The 18,801-nt window shown below is 48.3% G+C and overlaps 1 protein-coding gene across 1 annotated transcript in view; it reads right to left on the minus strand.

The window, feature by feature from the left end:
• The window catches only part of DDX11 (DEAD/H-box helicase 11), a 41,697-nt gene that overhangs the window by 10,577 nt on the left and 12,319 nt on the right, over positions 1 to 18,801 (minus strand). The window contains exons 8-17 of the mRNA XM_063134936.1: positions 18,428 to 18,633; positions 16,085 to 16,237; positions 14,885 to 14,931; positions 14,282 to 14,361; positions 13,417 to 13,461; positions 12,333 to 12,400; positions 10,975 to 11,013; positions 7,830 to 7,950; positions 6,460 to 6,594; positions 5,332 to 5,444 (exon numbers count right to left, since the gene is read on the minus strand). Coding sequence (XP_062991006.1) covers positions 5,332 to 5,444; positions 6,460 to 6,594; positions 7,830 to 7,950; positions 10,975 to 11,013; positions 12,333 to 12,400; positions 13,417 to 13,461; positions 14,282 to 14,361; positions 14,885 to 14,931; positions 16,085 to 16,237; positions 18,428 to 18,633 — 1,007 coding nt within the window. The remainder of the gene's footprint in view (positions 1 to 5,331; positions 5,445 to 6,459; positions 6,595 to 7,829; positions 7,951 to 10,974; positions 11,014 to 12,332; positions 12,401 to 13,416; positions 13,462 to 14,281; positions 14,362 to 14,884; positions 14,932 to 16,084; positions 16,238 to 18,427; positions 18,634 to 18,801) is intronic.

Raw genomic sequence — 18,801 nt, forward strand, 5'->3', positions numbered from 1 at the left:
CCCTGAGGAGATCCGCTATCAGAGCTCCTTCGAAGCAGAGACGCCGGGTGGGATCTGGGATGCTCTGCCTGCAACGGATGCGCCCTGTCGCCGAGCTACGGCCCCTCCCAAGCAACACCTACACAAATGGAAAATGATTACACCATCTCTTGATTCCCATAATTTCTCGGTGCATTGAGGAGCACGGAGTCATACAAGGCCGTGACCTCTGGACACCTTACTCAGCACGCCCCAAGGTTTCGGAGATGCTGGCAAGCACAACTGCACGAGGGCTAAAGCCCTCTATTTCATTTTCATTTTGAAAGAAAGCCAGGACTCTAAGGAAGCTGGGATTCTACGGCCAATAACTCGTGCGCCTGCTTTTCTGCAGAACCGTAGCAGGCAAAGACGATCCAGGCAACAGGAAGAACAGGGCAGGTGAGAAAAGGGAGAATTCCACAGTGGAAAGAGAGAAATGCTGCCTTGATGTTGTTTTTAAATCGATACCGTTGTTTTTATACTGTTGTTTTTATGTTTTTGATGGTTTTAAATTTTGTATACTTTTTTAATGTTCACTGTTTTTAACTTCTGTAAACCGCCCAGAGAGCTTCGGCTATGGGGCGGTAAATAATTGTAATACCGTATTTCTTCGATTCTAAGACACACTTTTTCCCCCATATAAACATCTCTAAAAACAGGGTGCGTCTTAGAATCGCGGGTGCATTTATTATTTCTTCTAATCAAAGCTTTTTTCTCTTGGTGGTACTGAAATTAGTATGCGTCTTACAATCGATGGCGTCTTAGAATCGAAGAAATACGGTAAATAAATAAATAAATGTGCAAGTGCGGCCTTCCCCAACCTGGTGCCCTCCAGATGCGTTGGGCTAAAACTGCCAGCCTCCCCCAGTCAGCCTTGCAGGGGAAGGCGGCGCTAGCGTAAAGCAAGGCCACAGGGTCCGTGGACAAAGGGCAACCTGGTTCCGGATTTAACCCCTTCCTCGGGGGCTCCGCACTCATTAAGAACATAAGAAGGGCCCTGATGCTGGATCAGACCAAGGGTCCATCTAGTCCAGCACTCTGTGCACATAGTGGCCAACCAGCTGTCACTCAGGGATCCACAAGCAGGACACGAGTGCGACAGCACCCGTCCACCTGTTCCCCAGCAACTGGTGCACACAGGCTCACTGCCTCTGATACTGGAGTCAGCAGGGAGGCATCAGGACTAGAAGCTATTGAGAACCTTCTTCTCCAACCGGCTGTCGACCAGGGTCCAACAAAGCAGGACACGGTGCAACAGCACCCTACCACCCATGTTCCCCAGCAACTGGTGTACGCAGGCTTACTGCCTCAAATACTGGAGGTAGCTCATTGCCACTTTTCCGTCTGTAAAAGGGGAACAAGGGCGTGATACGCATACACACACACACAAACACGCGTGCACGCATGCACAGCCCACAGGGGCGAGGGCGAATGAGAGGAGGAAATGACGCCACTCGCCCTGAGCCGTACAGATAGAGGGGGTGTAAATCTTAAACACACACAAAATGGAGGAAGAGGGGGGAGCCGGGAAGAAAGGCAACCTGGCATGGAGCTCCAGAGCACTTCACGGCGTGCTGAAGCTCCCTTGATTGAAAAGGGGGGTGTTTAGTGGAGGCAAGGTTGGATGGGGGTGGGCCAGTGGGGCCAGTTGGCAGGGGCCTATGATTTTGAGGGGGCCTACTCCGAGTCCCCCTAGGCAAAGTTGCTTGATTTTTCTGCTGTTGATGAATTTGCCCAAAGAAAAGCACGTAAAGCATTTCTGAAGGTGAAGAAGTGATGTCTTATACACATCTTGAATAAAAGTGCTTGCTATTACCTGTTTTATATAAATCGTTCTAGTTCATACGTATACTTAATACTTAATGAGCAGTTTGAAATGGGGCCTACATTTCCCACCTGGACCGGGCCTACTACTAGCTTTGCCCAGCCCTGAGCGGAGGCCAGTTGAAGCGGCAGTTCCAGCGCATTTCAGCCCGGCCACCCCTCCCACGGGGCTCCTTGGGGAAAAGAGGGGGACGCTGCGTGCCCTGGGCCACAAACCCCGGGCGGCTCTTAAGGCCGCCTTTGCACCGACATCCCAACAGCGTGCCCTGGGCCACGTGGAGCACCCGGCCGTGGCCTCTGCCCTATGAGGCAGGCAGGCACCACCACCACGAAGCCCAGCGTCAGGAGCGTCACCGGGCACAAGCCCAACCCCGGCTGCTCCTTTGCAAACGTTAGAAGTGCAACGCTGCTCCTTGACCTCCCCTCCTGCTTTCTGTTCCACGCAATTAGACGTTCCAGGCGGAGCAACACCACCTTGAGCGACGTCACTGAATGAAGAGCAGTAGCGCCACCCTGTGGCCCCACATTGCCATATGACCCAGTGTGTGTTTATTTTTAAGAGCCATCGCCTTCTCCAGTCTCACTTCTGGCCTCATTGATTGATTTACAGTATTTTTATAGTGCCCAACAGCTGAGGCTCTCTGGGCACTTCACAATTAAAACTCTAAAATACGACAAGTTAAAACATAATATAAAGCTTCAAAAGTTTTTTAAAAAATAGCACATAAAACCAAAATAAGTTACAGCCCAGGTAAAGCCTGTGTGGAAAGATACGTTTTCGGGAGGTGTTTAAAGAAGGTTACATTTTCCGCCTCCCATACCGCACGTGGGAGGTTTTTCCAGAGGGTGGGGGCCGCTACGGAGAAGGCTCTTCATGGCGACATTCTGTTTGTTTCGGAATGACCAGCAAGACCTCCTCTGAAGGTCGTTAATGTCGCCTAGGTGTATATAAGGGAAGGTGGTCTGCTAATACACATCAATTACAAAAGTGGTCCATACCTCCTTCCTAGGGTGAGTTTCAAAGCAGGGGCAGGAACCTGTGGCCCTCCTGATGCAGCTGGACTCTGCAGGGGCCATAGCTCAGAGGCTGAGCAGCTGCCAGAAGGTCGCAGGTTCAATCCCAGGCAGCTCCAGCTCGGGTGGAAAAAAACCTTTTGCCTGAAACGCTGTAGAGCCATATTGCTGCCAGTCAGTGTTGACAACACTGGGCTAGATGGACTAATGGCCTGACTCAGTAGAAGGCAGGTTCTTATGTTCCCAACTGCCCTCATCCCTGCCTATTGGTCATGCTGACCACTGGGCCAGTTTATAGCACAGCAATGGAGGGCCTCAAAAGGGCCGGGGGGGGGGAGAGGTGTCCTCATCTCTTCCCCACTTGCCCCTCCTGTCCCATCCCAGGCACCTGAACACCACAACGAGGCTCTCTTCCGGGCCCACTCCAGCCAATAAGCGGAACACACCTCTTGACAGGTGTTCAGAAGAGGCAGGGCGGAATTACTAAGTTCTTTTTAATTAGCAGTTTTGCCGTTTTGTCAAAGAACACTCAAGTCTACTGGGAGGGGGTGGGGAGGGGAGGGGAAAGATACTGCATCTCCTCCCCCCAGGACTTCTCAAGGGCCATCCGGCCAGGCCAGGCCCTGCCTCGCGTGTTCCTTCCCGGCTGAGCTACTCCGCTTACTGGACTGTTATGTTGATTTGTTTTAAGTGGTTAAGAAACCAACGTGAGCCTGACCGAAGCGGATGCTAATAATCAACCAGTGAGAGGCCGACAAGCGGGGATTTCCAAATTCTGATCCGTCCTTCCGTATCGTTGCTCTAATGGAGAGCAGCCGTATGGAATTAATTCCCCCTTTTTCCCAACACGCTGAAACGAGAACAAGGTTGCAACCCAAGCATTTAACAGATGAAAGTATAATCTGATTGAGGGTGGGGGTGACTGGAATCTGGCGGCAAGCAGACCAGTTCAAGCCATCCAGCCCAGTCCCCTCCAACTGGGATACCTGGCTCTGTGAACAAGGACCGATTCCTTGCCCAGCCCTTACTCTGAAGCGCCAGTTCTACACCCACCTGAGACGAGGGCCCAGGTGTAAACAAGCCAAGCAGAGGTGGCTCCTGCCACCATGGTGTTACTGAAATCCTGATTTTTCTGAAAAGGCCCCTCCTGGGAAGATCACAATGTTAAGGTCACGCACACAGAGACATGGGAACTAGGGCTTGTCAAAAGCTGCAGGCAGGCCAAAGACGAAGGAGGGCAAAATACACCCTCTTGAACGCCAATCACAAGGTTTGGGAATTGAAAACTGAAAGGGTTAGGGAGGTGGCGGTGGAGGGAGCCAGAGGCCCAAAGGGACACCTTCTGAAATGAGGACCATCTGTCCCTGTCTTTCATAGGGCAGCCCTGTTCCGCAAAGGTTATGGGGCACCCTCTTAAAGGTAGGGGGAGGAAAAGACCGTTTGAGTCAGCCTTCCACAACCAGGTGCCCCTCCCCAGATGTTCTGAACTTCAACTCCCATCAGCACCAGCCACCACAGCCAGTAGTCAGGAATGTTGGGAATTGTAGTCCAAAATATCTGGAGGGGGCACAAAGCTGGGGAAAGCTGGTTCATGTGCTTCCTGATCTCACCGTATGTCATCCAACCCTGGGTCCGGCTGCACTACAATTATTAGGACTGATCAGAGAAGACTAAAACCCAGGAACACGCGGAAAGCTGGCACCACACCGTGGCTGAGAGGGCAATCCGATGGCACTAACGGGCTCGGATATTGGAGCCCTCCGTCTATCCTGTGCCTTGATAGGCAGGGAAGGAGGAAGAACGACCGAGGCACAGCTGCCCCCGTTCTTCCTGGGTGCTGTTCTTAGCTAGATGGGCTGAGAGGCCCCTCTAGCGTGCTCACTTTCCAGGGCTGGGGACGAACGCCAAGAGGCTTGGGGGGTCCATCAGACCCACTTCTCCTCTCCGTCTACCGTCTCAGCCCTTTTCCTCCCTCCCCGACCCTCTTCTGAGGACTCTGTTGGATCCTTGGAAGAGAAGCCGCCGTGGAGCTTTCCCCAGGGGCTTGGGGAAGGGGAGGAAAATTGATAAATCTACTACTTTTCTGCAAATCTTCATGTTCTAGATTTAAATTTGATCTGTCCGTAGCTAGCTGAGGGATCATGGGAGATGATGTCCAACACATCTGGAGGGCAATAGGTTAGGGAAGGCTGTGTTACAAGAGTCAGTGTGTTGTAGCGGTTGCAACGTTGGGCTGGGGGGGACCCGGGTTCTAGTCCCTGCTCAGCCATGAAGCTCACTGGATGACTTTGAGCCAGTCACTGACTCTCAGCCTAGCCTGTCTCGCAGGGCTGTTGTAAGGATAAATGGGAGGAGGATCCTGTGTGCCACCTTGAGAGCTCCTCGAAGGAAAGGGTGGGATATACATACAACGAATAAATAAGCAATAGCCACATTGACCAAATGGAGCCTGAAGATGTCCAAATGGTCCCTCACCGGCTGCATGGTGCCCCCAGCAATGATCACAGCCCGACATTCCTGCAGCACCTTGGCAAAGTGCACTGCTGGGTTCAGCAGAAGAAACTTCAGGCTGCTCAGAGCCAAAGTGCCTGGAAAAGGGACATAACAACACATCAGGAGAGCAGGCAATGTAACATTTTAAGCGCGTTGCGGAGCAGTTTAATCACTGCCTGCAAAAGTGCAAGAGAACTTCCCCCCACTCCTACTTCTTCCACCGCTGGCTCCAATTGCACCAATTCTAAGGATGTTCAGCACACTTTGAACCAAACCATGGAAAACCCTCCTAGAAAAAGAGATGACAACTGTTGCAGGCTCCTATTGGCTAGCACCTGCAGCATCACTTTATCACACGAATGCAGCTTTCTCCAACCTGGTGCCTGCCAGATGTGTCGGACTACAACTCCCACCATCCCCAGCCAGCATGGCCAATGACCATGGGAGATTATGGCAACTGTAATCCAACACACATCTGTAGTGCACGAGATAGGGAAGCCTACATTAGAGAGTTTTCTCATCAACTACTTTTCACAACACAAGTTGTCATCAAATTATTTAGGTCCTAAATGCTTCTCCTAAAAAAAAAAAAAAAAGGCACCAAGCATTAGGATAAAAATGGTTTTCGCTCAGAGGCTTCTCATTTGAACACTTATTTATTAAACCTCCCTTCCACTCAATATCCAAAGCTCACAATTAACACCATAAAGTACAACAACATGGTAAAACTTTTGAAAGTTTAAAACTACAGTATAAGACCGAAGTAAGAAACGGCAGCAGCATAAAGAACTAAAAACACAATAAAAGAATCAAAGAAATAAAAATTGAACTAAAACACCTGATAGAATAAGTAGGTCTTCAACATGGAGCCCCCCAAAACCATAACACAGGTGCGAGGCAACCCTCTCTGGGGAGGGCATTGCACAACCAGGGTGTCACCACTGAGAAGGCCCTCTCTTTAGTAGCCCTCCGCCTCCCCTCATTTGCCAGGGGCACCCAGAGAAAAGCCCCTGAAGATGGACTAAGGGTCTGCGTCTACACCAGTAGTAGTAGCAGTGATTGGTTTAAATTCATTTGCTCGTACATCACCCCCACCAATGCGCGCAGTACCTTGCCTGGTGAGAATCACCCTTCCATCGTGATTGGCGTTTGTGAGCGCCGCTAGGAACCCCTCAATATGCATCAGAGGAGATGCCATTTTGGGCTGGTCTTCGTCAGCATCTTCAGGGGGGCTCTGCGGCATGCCTGAGGACCAAAGGACAGCTGCATTGGAGAAATTAAGTTGCAGAAAACTCGGGGGGGGGGGGCTGCAGAACCAAGAAGATAACGAGTTCAGAAGACCATCGTCCTTTTGTGCCACGTTTGAACGTTGTTACGGGGAGACGGAACGGAGAAGCAAAACTGAATCTACATTCTTGCTGATGCAACATTTAAGTCCACATAACAAGTCATTTTAAAGGGAAATGGTATTTATGCCTTGCGTGTAAAAAAAAAATTTGCCCACAGCCTCATCAAAACTGAATTATTTTAGCAGGAAAAATTTGTCAGGGATTGCAAACAAGCTGAGCTTGGAGAAAACTTATTAGAAGCTACTGACTTCTCCACTTTGGCTCACACAGCTCAGTTGGAAGCAAACCTGTAGATAGCAGATGTTTTGCTGAAGTTTCCAGGATAATGATTTAGCTCTACAGCAGGAATAATGTGAATGCTCCACAGGATTAGGAATAAAGCACTGCAACAGATTCAGTGAACACGAATATAACATTTACTTTGAGGTAGATATTTGCAGGATCAAGACATACAGATAATACTCACGAAGCGTAACACTTTCAGAAATACATCACACAGGAGAGAATTAACACACTGCACAGACACTCTTTATATACAGACATAGCAGATCACATGATTCAATTAAACAATTAACTCCATATCCCAATTGTCAATTAACCCTTGACATTGGCTGATGCAATGACTTAGCATGATGCAATCGTCCTCAAGACTTTCCCCAGCGCCGGTTGTTACAAAAATCTGGACAATAAAAATCCACACCCTGTCAAAATTAAGCTGTGTTCCCTACTAACTGGCTCTTCAACAGAAAGTGCAGTAAGCAACTCATTAGGTAGGAGGAACGTAATACATTCACCCTCAGCCAGAAAAACTCCTGGACTAGTTTACATATAATCAGTAAAACAAGGCAGTTCCTGCCAGCAGGTGTACAATCTAAAAAGACATGACACACAAGGAAAAAGGAATGAGGAGGGAAGAGGAAAAGAATGAAGTCTTTCAGCTGGGGCAGTGGGATGGCCCCACTTCCCTCACTCGGCTCCCTCAGTAGAGCCTGCTAGAGAAGAAGAGGCAGCACACACAACTAGCGGAATTTGCACGCCTATTAAAAAAGTCACGATCTTTCGTTTGCCTCTTACAGTCCGTCGCATTGTGGCCCGTAACTCTCCCAAAGACCGATTTACAGCCAAGCTCACCTTCTTTCCCTTGCCTCTTGTCCAAAGATTGCAGGAAATTCTGCAAACCAGCCATTTTCTGGTCCTCTTTCCTCGTTTTCAAAGCCCCGGAGGCCCCGTATCTCTCCATGAACCCAAACAGCTGCCAAAAGCAGACAGATCAGAAGCACTATTAGACATCACCTATAAACCGTTTCTCTGCTTGTGGATCCTTCCTGGGAAATCCAAGTGATTTCCCATAGAAGAAGAATGCTACATCCAAATTCTTCACGATTTCTGCATTTAGACAATCTGACAGCTTTCAGTGACCTGTCCCTTATGGCAAAAACAGAGGCCAGAGTAGCTCATAGGAGAAGACAATTAGAGTGCAATCCTGTGCATGTTCAGGCAGAAAAAAGGCCTACAACTCCCAGCATGCCCCAGCCGGCTAGGGCATGCTGGGAGTTGCAGGCCCTTTTTCTGTCTATGTTTAGGATTGCATCTTTAGATATATAGGCTTAGTAGCTAAGCACTTGCTCAATAAATGATGGCTAAGCTAAAACAATAGGGCAATTTTCTAGCATTTTAATCAGCATCAAAAGGCTGTGGTTCTTTTGGTTTGAGATTTGCTTAGCAAGGGAGCGAAAGTGTTCACTGATTCAGGAAACTTTCCCCTAAAATGACTTCTTTTGCCTTTAGTGATGACATCATGCTCACTCATGATATCAGTCCAGGAAACATTGCCTTTGCTCTAAATCAGTTAAATTGCCTTTAATAGCATCAGCATATAGCCAAATGTGATTGGCTACATAGCATCACAACATTTGCACAATCCCTATGTGATCCCTAATTGGTTGGGATTTTTATTATTATTTATTATTGCATTTATATCCCACCTTTTTTCCTCCAAGGAACCCAAGGTGGCATACGTAAGCCTCCACCTTTCCATGTTATCCTCACAACAACAACCCTGTGAGGTAGGTTGGGCGCAGAGTCTGTGACTGGCCCAAAGTCACCCAGTGGGTTTTCATGGCCGAGTGGGGACCAGCACCCGGATCTCCCGACTCCCAGTCCAACACTCCAACCATTACACCACACTGGCTCTCACAGTAGAAAGGGGAAGGAAGTCACACCAGGAAATAAATGGCATGAAAGCAGCAGGAGATCAGCCAAACAAACGGCAGGAAACAGAATTTTAAAAATGAGTGTCTTTATTACTAGTTTTCCATAAAATGTCCCACCCTCAAAGCATTACTTCTTCCACCCTGAAAATTCAAACAGGTGACCATTCAAGCGCAGCCCTAACATAAGCCCTGCGCTCAAAGCTATGTATATTCTGCAACGACCATGTGAAATGCTAGCAATCAGCACCTGAAACATCTCAGATTTCCTTTTCAGGAACATAAAACAAAACAAAAGAAAAAAGAGGAAGGCTGCAGAGATGAGCTTGAAAAAACAACAGAAACGTGTAAAAAGATGGGGCTCATGCAGACCCAGTGGAGGCAATACATCTGCAGCGGCGTCACCCTCTGTCCATCCCTTCCTTGGAGAAGCTGCTATTTGATCCTCTGAGCAGCTTCCTCTACTCTCACGCATTTGGCAGCATATCGTAAGGTTTTAATCAGGTCCTGGATTTTTCTTATTGTTGATTGCTTGCAATGTCTCAGACCTGTGTGTGTGTTCTCTGTTTATACGTTTGTATATACCGTATTTCTTCGATTCTAAGACGCACTTTTTCCCCTAAATAAACAGCTCTAAAAATGGAGTGCGTCTTAGAATCGATGGCGTCTTAGAATCGAAGCAATATGGTAGACGCAAAAAGACTCTATCCTATTTAAAAAGGGTCTGAAACATCCATTCTCTCTAGCTTTATTGCTTTTAGAAAGCTGAGCAAGCAGGGCTTTTTAAGATTGCTTTGCAGGCTGATTGGGGCCTACAGCGCGCCCCGTGCTGCGCCGGGAAGACACGCGGCTCCAAGAGTCAGGAGGCTCACCCCCCCCAAGCACCGGGTCCCATCCCCCCCAGCCGCCACGCTGGGAAGCGCGCATCCCGCCTGGAACTCCTCACGCCCACAGAAAAACCTGTGCCCAGAGGATAAAGAAGTGCTGCTCCGCCGAAGCTGCTCTCACGCGGCAGCTCCAGCTCCAGTCGTCTCTCTCCTCCTCGTGCAGGCAGGCCTCCAAAAGAGGAAGTTCCTGCAGCAGCCACGAGCCATGCGAGCAAAGAGGAGCTGGGGGGGTAAGCGCCTGGTTTTTTGCTTACCCCTAAGCTCCTCCCAGCCCAGTGGCACCAAAACCCAGCTCTTTCTAAGATATTTCTAAGAAATTTCTAAGAAATTCTACTCATAAAAGATTTTTTTTTTTCTGTTGGTGGTACTGAAATTAGTGTGCGCCTTAGAATCGATGGCGTCTTACAATCGAAGAAATACGGTACGTGTTTTTTTACTCTACGGCTCAGTTCAGACAACACGTTAGTCTACGCAATAAAGGTATTCATTCATTCATTCATTCAAGGCAGTGTGAAAACTCCACTCAACGGTTGAGGTTTTAGGATGTACTCCCCACACAACACGTTCTAACTCCACCGTTGTGTGACTGTGGGCTACCGTGGAGTTGAGTAAAATCAATTGTGATGTCTGATTGACCGTTCCTCCACCCTCTCTTTCTCTCCCCCACCCCAGTCCTCCCATTGGTATCCCATCAGCCATTGCTGCAAAAGAAAACCAATCCCAGTGGCTCTCCTAGAGCGACACTCGCTCCTTTCGCCACTCTTGCCGGAGAACTCTGTAGCCAGTGGGAAAAGTCAACGCAATGCAACGGAAAACTCCACGGAGCCCGCCACACAACGGTTGTGCAGGAACTTTCCTCTGCACAGCATGGATATTCTGCCTGGAGTGTTTTCCAAAAAAAAAAAACCCACCTCCACTGTTGCATGGGGTTTTCCCAAATAAGTAGAAAAAAACAGAAAATAAGTAAGAAAAAAACGCCAGACAACACATTTCTCAACAGTGGTGTAAAAACTCCACCGTGGAATTCTAAAACCACTATTGAGAAATGCGTTGCCTGAACTGAGCCTACATCTCATATTGTATTTTTAAAGATTTTAATCTTTGCAAACTGCCCAGGGAGCTTCAGCTATTGGGCAGGACAGAAATGTCAAAAAATGAAATGAAACCTTCGGACGATACCTTCCTGCCGATGAGGCTTTTCTCGCAGTAGCGCTGAACCTGTTGGGAGGAGAGAGAACACACAACGAAAGGCTCTTCTTCAGTCTTTGTGCCGGCTGAGCTGCCCTGGCCCAGCCTGCTCCGCTCGACTGACATGACCCAACACTCTCTTCATTGCTCCAGAAGAGGACGGAACTGCAGGGCTGGCTGGCGGGTACTGGGCCTTAGAGTCCAACACCTCTACAGGGCTCCAGCTTGGGGAAGTCTGAGGCAGAGTTATTTTTTACAAATCACCGCCAAAATTAAGGAGAAAAGTCAAAAGCAGGGGCCCATGTTGCAGGCTCGATGGGCCCTGCATCTAAAGAAGCCTAAAGGCCTCCAGCGTAAACAGGAAAAAAGGGCGCTGTTCTCTCCCATGTGGTTGAAAAGGCTGGAACTTCTCATCAACTTCTCATTAAAGCTTCTATTTTGGGATGCATTAATAGAAGTATAGCGTCCAAATCGTGTGAGGTACTGGTTCCCCTCTATTCAGCACTGGTTAGGCCTCATCTGGAGTATTGCGTCCAGTTCTGGGCTCCACAATTCAAGAAGGACGCAGACAAGCTGGAGCGTGTTCAGAGGAGGGCAACCAGGATGATCAGGGGTCTGGAAACAAAGCCCTATGAAGAGAGACTGAAACAACTGGGCATGTTTAGCCTGGAGAAGAGGAGATTGAGGGGAGACATAATAGCACTCTTTAAATACTTGAAAGGTTGTCACACAGAGGAGGGCCAGGATCTCTCCTCGATCCTCCCAGAGTGCAGGACACGGAATAACGGGCTCAAGTTAAAGGAAGCCAGATTCCGGCTGGACATCAGGAAAATATAATGACCTAGGGAGGTTGTGGGGCCTCTCATGAGAGGCCTTCAAGAGGCAGCTGGACAGCCATTGGTCAGGGATGCTTTAGGGTGGATTCCTGCATTGAGCAGGGGGGTTGGACTCGATGGCCTTATGGGCCCCTTCCAACTCTATTGTTCTATGATTCTATGATCCAGGAGGACAAGGGTGGATGGCTCAAGGCAAGGGAGGTCTCCAGGTGCTTTGGTCTACCATTTCCATCACCCCTGACCACTGGCCATGGCTGATGGGGGTTGTAGTCCAACACACCTGGAGGGGGCAGCCCTGGTGTGAGCCAAGGCTCAAGGTAACGACAATGGGATCTGTGTTCTTTCATTAGTCCAGATAATATAAAAAATGCAAATCTGAACAAAGGTATCACCTAACGGTGATGGGGGACCAAAGGAGCCCTGCTCTCGCAGGCTGGGCCAGGAGTCCTCAGCGTCACACAAACTCTGTGAGCGCAATTCTAGTCCTGGGTGCAAGACAGGCCCATCCCTTACCTTGAAGAGGTTGATGTTGTCAATCTGACACTGGAAGAGAAAGTCATTGATAGATTTCAGCTGCATCCCTTGGAAAGAGCGAGAAGGTAAGCCGATCAGCGTGCACCAGTTACAGAGATGTTTGTTCCTCCTTCCCCATCAGGGACATAGGAGGCTGCCTTATACTGAGTCAGCCATGGGTCCATCTAGCCCAGTACTGTCGGCACTGACTAGCAGCAACAGCTCTCTAGGTGCTTGTCTATACACTCTAAATACCCCATCATGGCTGCGCAGTTGCGCCCCATCATTTATATGACGCAGCCGCCAAGTCGCAGCCACGTCGGGCTTTTCCCCGCGAAATTACACTTTTTCTATGTGTCAACTTAGCGCGACTTTTCCCATTGCTCCGATATCACCACTGTGGTTTCTTCGTCTGCCAGTAGCAGCTTCAGTTCGGGTTTACAAAGTGGGCATACCGGGGCGGGGGATCCCAGCGTAGGGCAGGCGTGGGAATGCAGGGCAGGCAGCAGGGGGTTGGTGAGATGCAGGTTTAAGAAGCGCAGCAGTGAGCTTGCAAAGCCGTGGACTTACCCCCCAAAAATACAGGCTAAAGAGGAGCAAAGGGGAGCAACCCACTTGGTTGGAAGTGGAGCTGCGGCTGCATCTGGATCATTAGAACCCAACTGGCAGCCAGAAAGGGAGCGGAAGTCAGCGGAGACACAATGCTGGAAGAGACTGGCGCGAAGCCAGCATGCCCCTATTTACACAGCCAGTAGTGCAATCCCATCCAGGTCTACTCCAAAGTAAGCCCCATTCGATCCCCATTTCCCACCCTCTGACAACGGTGCCCACTCCTGCCCTTTAACTCTTTCAACTCCGCTTCGCAGCAGGGTTTGAGGGGAATCAGGAGGTTGAGCAGAATCGTACAGACGCGGCCCGGGGTTTCAGGCAGGCGTTTTTCCCTGGTGATGCCCGTGGATCGAACCTGGGACTGCCCGCATGCAAAGCAGGCGCTCTTGTCACGAGCTAGGGCCCCTTCCTATTAGGCCTACTGGCCAAACAAATATAATTTTACACCCCGGACGAAGTGGTACGCACAGCCTACCTGTCTGTGGAATGCCCTGAGTGGTGGGGTTTTGATTGACGTTTCCTGTAGGGAACACAGAAGAGAAGCCAGAGCAGTCAAAATCACTAACAAAGGAGCTATGCTGAGTCAAGGCAGATTTCAAGAATGCTGGGAGTTGTGGTCCAAAGCACTTGGAGGTCACCAGGTAGGGGAAGGCAGCCGAACCTCAGGCTTTCTTTCGCCACTGGCCTCTTCCTTCCCTTCCAAGGCCACCGTTGCTTCATCAAGGTTACATCTCTGCTACACACAGGTTCTAGTTTGCTTCTAATTAAAGCTTATTGCATTTGGGTGCACATTAAAACGAATTCCAACAAGCAATTTGGAATTTGATTACATTAAGCTGGTAGCGAGTTCAGTAAATACTGAAAGTTAATGAAATTACACGGCTTATATCCAAGGCAGAAGTGTACACCTGAGAAAAAACGTGCACAGCAGGAGAAACAGGAATTCTGCTAACAAAAGCTTAAAAACGACACTTTGTCCTTTGTTTGTTGTGTTTGGCCTGACATCTATCCTGTTAGGATGAGCACAAATGGAAATCGAGGAAGGCTGTTTTTTTTTTTGGGGGGGGGGTAGTTGAGGATGGTGGTGACCACAAGAGGAAAAGGGGGAAACAGTACACTGGTTGGCATCCATTCAAGCCCTGCTCTGCCTTTCTGGAATCCATTGCTCTCCCTTCCTCGCGCCCAGGGTGAGGCAGAGGCTCCCAGAATTATGCATTGTCCCTGCAGCCCCTATAATGGCTGCCCATCACATTCTCACAATGCGATTTGGGTCGATGCCTAAAGTGTGTGAGATTCCACCGGGAGAAAGGAGCAGGGCAGGAACCTGAGCGCCCACTTACCTCCAAGAACAGCCACAAACCTCTCCAGCAAAAAGAGGATCTGTTTAATGTACATCAGGTTCTTTGCTTTCAAGCGTTTCCTACGACAGAGGATCAGACGACAGATCAATGCACAGAAGCCACGTCCCCATCAGAACGTAGCCAGGCTGGGCTCAGGGATAGAACCACTGGGGGACACGGAAAGAGTGGCGCCCCTGGGAGTGGACCAACAACATTATCTACCCAAATCTTACTGGCATCCTGCTAGCTCTTCTATAGGAGAGCGCGTTCAGGGTGGGCACAAGTAATCGACGTACCGCTGTAAACGATGCAGCACGGTGGCTTAGAAGGTGAGCTATGATCCAGGAAGCTCCCAATTAAAATCTCGTCTAGCCATGAAGTCACTGTCTGCATTTAGACGTAGCAGTGAACCATGGTTGGCTAATATCAGGATGAGCAGCCTCTTGGGACTTAGGTGCTCCTTTTCCCCTTCCAACACATTGAAGGGGTGGAGATTAGAACTTCCTAGCCTGGTTAGCAACAAGCCCTAGTTTACCATTGTGTCCAAATGTGGCAAACTATGGTTTACTGGCAAAGTAGATCCCAAGCTGTAAGTAGCCTCACCGGTATCGCTCCATGTACTGCAACAGCTGGGAATGGGCACAGCAGAGCTATAATGGAGATAAAAGACAAGAACGTAAGAAGAGCTTGGTCAGGCCAAAAGCCCATTTTGTCCAGCATTTGGTTCCCCATAGTGGCCAACCAGAGATGGATGGGGAGCCCACAAGCAGGACACGAACGCCGCAGCACCTTCCCGCATGCAGAGGCACACTGCCTCCCATACTGGTGGTAATGTATCGCCATCAACAGCCTTATCCTCCAAAAAAAACATTGGGACTGAAGGTAGCTTGCAAAAACACCATGGAGATCTGAAGTCTCCATGGCACAAGCTAAAGTCCACCGGGAGGAGAGCCTTCACTGTGGTGGCCCCCTTCCTATGAAAGTCCCTGCCTTTGGAAGTCAGGCAGGCACCAACATTGTGATGGTTCTGGTGCCTCCTGAAAACATTATTAATCCAGGAAGGCTTCCTTAAGTGACTGGTCTTTAAACTCAATTTGTTTAAAAATTTAACATCATATTATTACCTCTCTTTTCTCACTCACGGCAGTTTTTCTAGACGGACATGATGGGCTTTGCCAAGTCATGCTGTCTTTTACTGATTCAGGAATTTCCTGACCATTGTGACTGCTTTCTGGATACTGGCGTGGATGTATTTTGGTAGGCCCAAGATTTTCTGTATAGTTTTTCGATGTGATGCCGATGACTGATGTGACTAAATGAATAATTGTGACCTTTTCCTGTTGCCATAGTTCTTTAACTTCCATGGCCAGCGGTGTATATTTTCCCCTCTTTTCTTCTTCCTTTCCTACATTTTTGTCATTAGGTACTGCTATGTCGATGAGGTACGTGTTTTTCTTTTTCGTCTATAACTGTTATGTCTGGTTGGCTGCATATGAATTGTTCTGTCTCAGTATATTTTATGATCTGCATTTTACAAGATTCTTTCAGGCAAGTATGTATAGTATAGTGTTTGTTGTTTGATGAAGAGAATTTGATAGCCAGTTGTTGGTGAATTATATTTGTAGCTGTATTGTGTCTGTCTATAAAGTCCATTCCTGCCAGAATTTTACGTTGTTGTTGTTGTTATTATTATTATCATCCTATATCCTGTTCACTAATCTTGAATGTGGAGAGCTATACAAATATTGTAAATAAATAAAAAAAGAGTAGGTACCAAATCAGAGGCCTCGAAGCGTGACTCACCTGAGAACCGCTAACCTGGGCACTGTAGATGCAGGTGATGGTATCAATCAGATTGTGGGCTTCATCAATGATCACCACCTGATCCTTCAGCTTGATCCCAGAGGCGCTTCGGGTGGCCTCATGCAGAAGCATTTGATACGGTAGCACCACCAGCTGTAGGATGGACAACAGAGGCTTTCATTACAGGGGAGGTTTGTCAGTCTTGTATTACCAGCTGCAGGAACAGATTTCTGGGGCAAAATTACCGTATTTCTTCGATTGTAAGAAGCACACTAATTTCAGTACCACCCACAAGGAAAAAAACCCTAAGACACATCCGCAATTCTAAGACGCACCCCGTTTTTAGAGATGTTTATATGGGGGGAAAAGTGCGTCTTAGAATTGAAGAAATATGGTACACAATTTGATTTGATTTTTATTTTTTTATGTGTGTACAAAGTGCAGACAAACTGGGTTTGCAAACATGTATACCATATGTACCTGCCTGGACCTTAAGATCATCTACAGGGGTCCTTCTTCGTGAGCCCCTGCCAAAGAAAGTGAGGCAGGTGGCTACTACTACTACCGAGGGGACAGGAGCAGGCAGAAGTAACATTGGGGCCTGCTCCTGCTGGACTCTTCCCCCCCCCCCCCACAGGGCAAACTGCCATCTTGGCCCTGTGGGAAAGAAGAAGGACCGAGGGGACAGGAGCAGGCAGAAGTAACATCGGGGCCTGCTCCTGCTGGACTCTTCCCCCCCCCACAGGGCAAACTGCCATCTTGGCCCTGTGGGGAAGAAGAAGGACCAAGGGGACAGGAGCAGGCAGAAGTAACATCGGGGCCTGCTCCTGCTGGACTCTTCCCCCCACCCACAGGGCAAACTGCCATCTTGGCCCTGTGGGGAAGAAGAAGGACCGAGGGGACAGGAGCAGGCAGAAGTAACATCGGGGCCTGCTCCTGCTGGACTCTCTCTCTCTCTCTCTCTCTCTCTCTCTCTCTCTTTCTCTCTCTTTCTCTCTCCTCCCTCCCTCCCTCCTTGACTCCTTTTCCTTGTGTGTCATGTCTTTATTAGATTGTAAGCCTGATGGCAGGGACTGTCTTTTTGCTAAGTGTAAGCCGCTCCGAGAGCCTTTTTTGGCTGAGGAGCGGGGTATAAGTATGATAAATAAATAAATAAATAAATAAATAAATAAATAAATACTAGGAGGAGGGCTTTCTCCGCTGTGGCACCCCGGTTGTGGAATGAGCTCCCCAGAGAGGTCCGCCTGGCGCCTACACTGTACTCCTTTCGTCGCCAGCTGAAGACCATTTTATTCTCTCAGTATTTTAACACTTAATTTTAACTTAAATTTAAATTTTACTGTTCTAACTCTGTATTTTAATTTTATATCAATTTTGCTGCATGGTTTTATCCTGGTTGTGCTTTTTATACTGTATTTTGTAATTGTGCTTTTAACATGTTGGTTGTTTTATTATGTTTTTAATTTTTGTGAACCGCCCAGAGAGCTTCAGCTATTGGGCGGTATAAAAATATAATAAAGAAATAAAGAAATAAATAGTAAATAAATACCAGACACACCTGCAGAGTCACATCAGGAAGTCAAGAGTGGTTTCCACTCCTGCTGAGTAAGCAGTAGCAAACCCAGGGTAGTTGATGTAAAATGTATAAAAGGGTGCTAAGAAAGGCATATAAGGTAGGAAGCAGTAGGGAGCTAATTAAGGCGTTCTCCTCCTAGAGAGACACACAGTTCTAAACGGCAGGCACTACCAGGTTTGTACTAGGGCATCTCAGACAACTTTTAAGTTGATCAATCTTTTGTCTCAGATCAATTGCATTTAAATAGATCTGCATATTGCCCCCCCAAAATCCCTAAATATTAGGTGCTTTTTTTTTTTTTTGAAGTGTTGAAGGACGGATAATGTACAATTTTTTTAAAAAAGAACACTCACCCTGAAAAGGCTACATTTACTATTTCCCCCCACTCTGTAGTATAGTAATAATCCAGACCCCAAATAGCCTCAAACAGATAATCCAGTGATCTCGAAAATCAAATCTCTGCTCCTAATTATAACTTGACCCTCACCTATTAAAAATTGCTCTTCGCTAATCAGATTTTTTAAAAAAAACTTCTAACACTTAAGGCATGCATCCCAAGTTCATGCACTCGGATTTAAACCCACTTTCTCCTCAAAACCACCCCGTGACAATTTAAGAGTTCGGTTTTTGGAAAAGGAGTCTCACGATTTTTGTCTGTCTTGCTTGGGAGACGAATTCAAGGCTGCAGGAAAAGGACTCGGGTGTTCTTTTGGGTTCCAGCACTAGAGGCCCACGTCCCTTCAAGAATGGGGGCATCAGGTACTCACCTGAGCAGCCGGGATGGCGTATCGGCTTCCGTAATATGGGCAGGCCTTCATTTCTTTCCCCAGAGTCACCAGCTGCTCAATATCCTTCACCTGGACCAGAACTTCGTCCCGAAGGAACTGCATGTGCTCATAGGAGTAAAACGGACACGTCGTCCGGCTCACGCGCCTCTTCTTGCCCTCCGTCTCCGCCCCGGAGGTCTTCTTCTCTGAAGGCAGAAAAGGTCAGAAATCAGAGCTGCAAGATCCAAACGGAAAGAAGCACGTTATGATAACTTTCTAGTGGAGTCCGTACACGCGGCACTTCCTAGAGCAGCCGTCCCTAACCTGGGCCCTTGCAAATGTGTAGGACTACAGCTCTCATCAGCCCCAGTAAG

Source organism: Elgaria multicarinata, chromosome 9 (genome assembly GCF_023053635.1).
Source record: "Elgaria multicarinata webbii isolate HBS135686 ecotype San Diego chromosome 9, rElgMul1.1.pri, whole genome shotgun sequence".
NCBI lineage: Eukaryota > Metazoa > Chordata > Lepidosauria > Squamata > Anguidae > Elgaria > Elgaria multicarinata.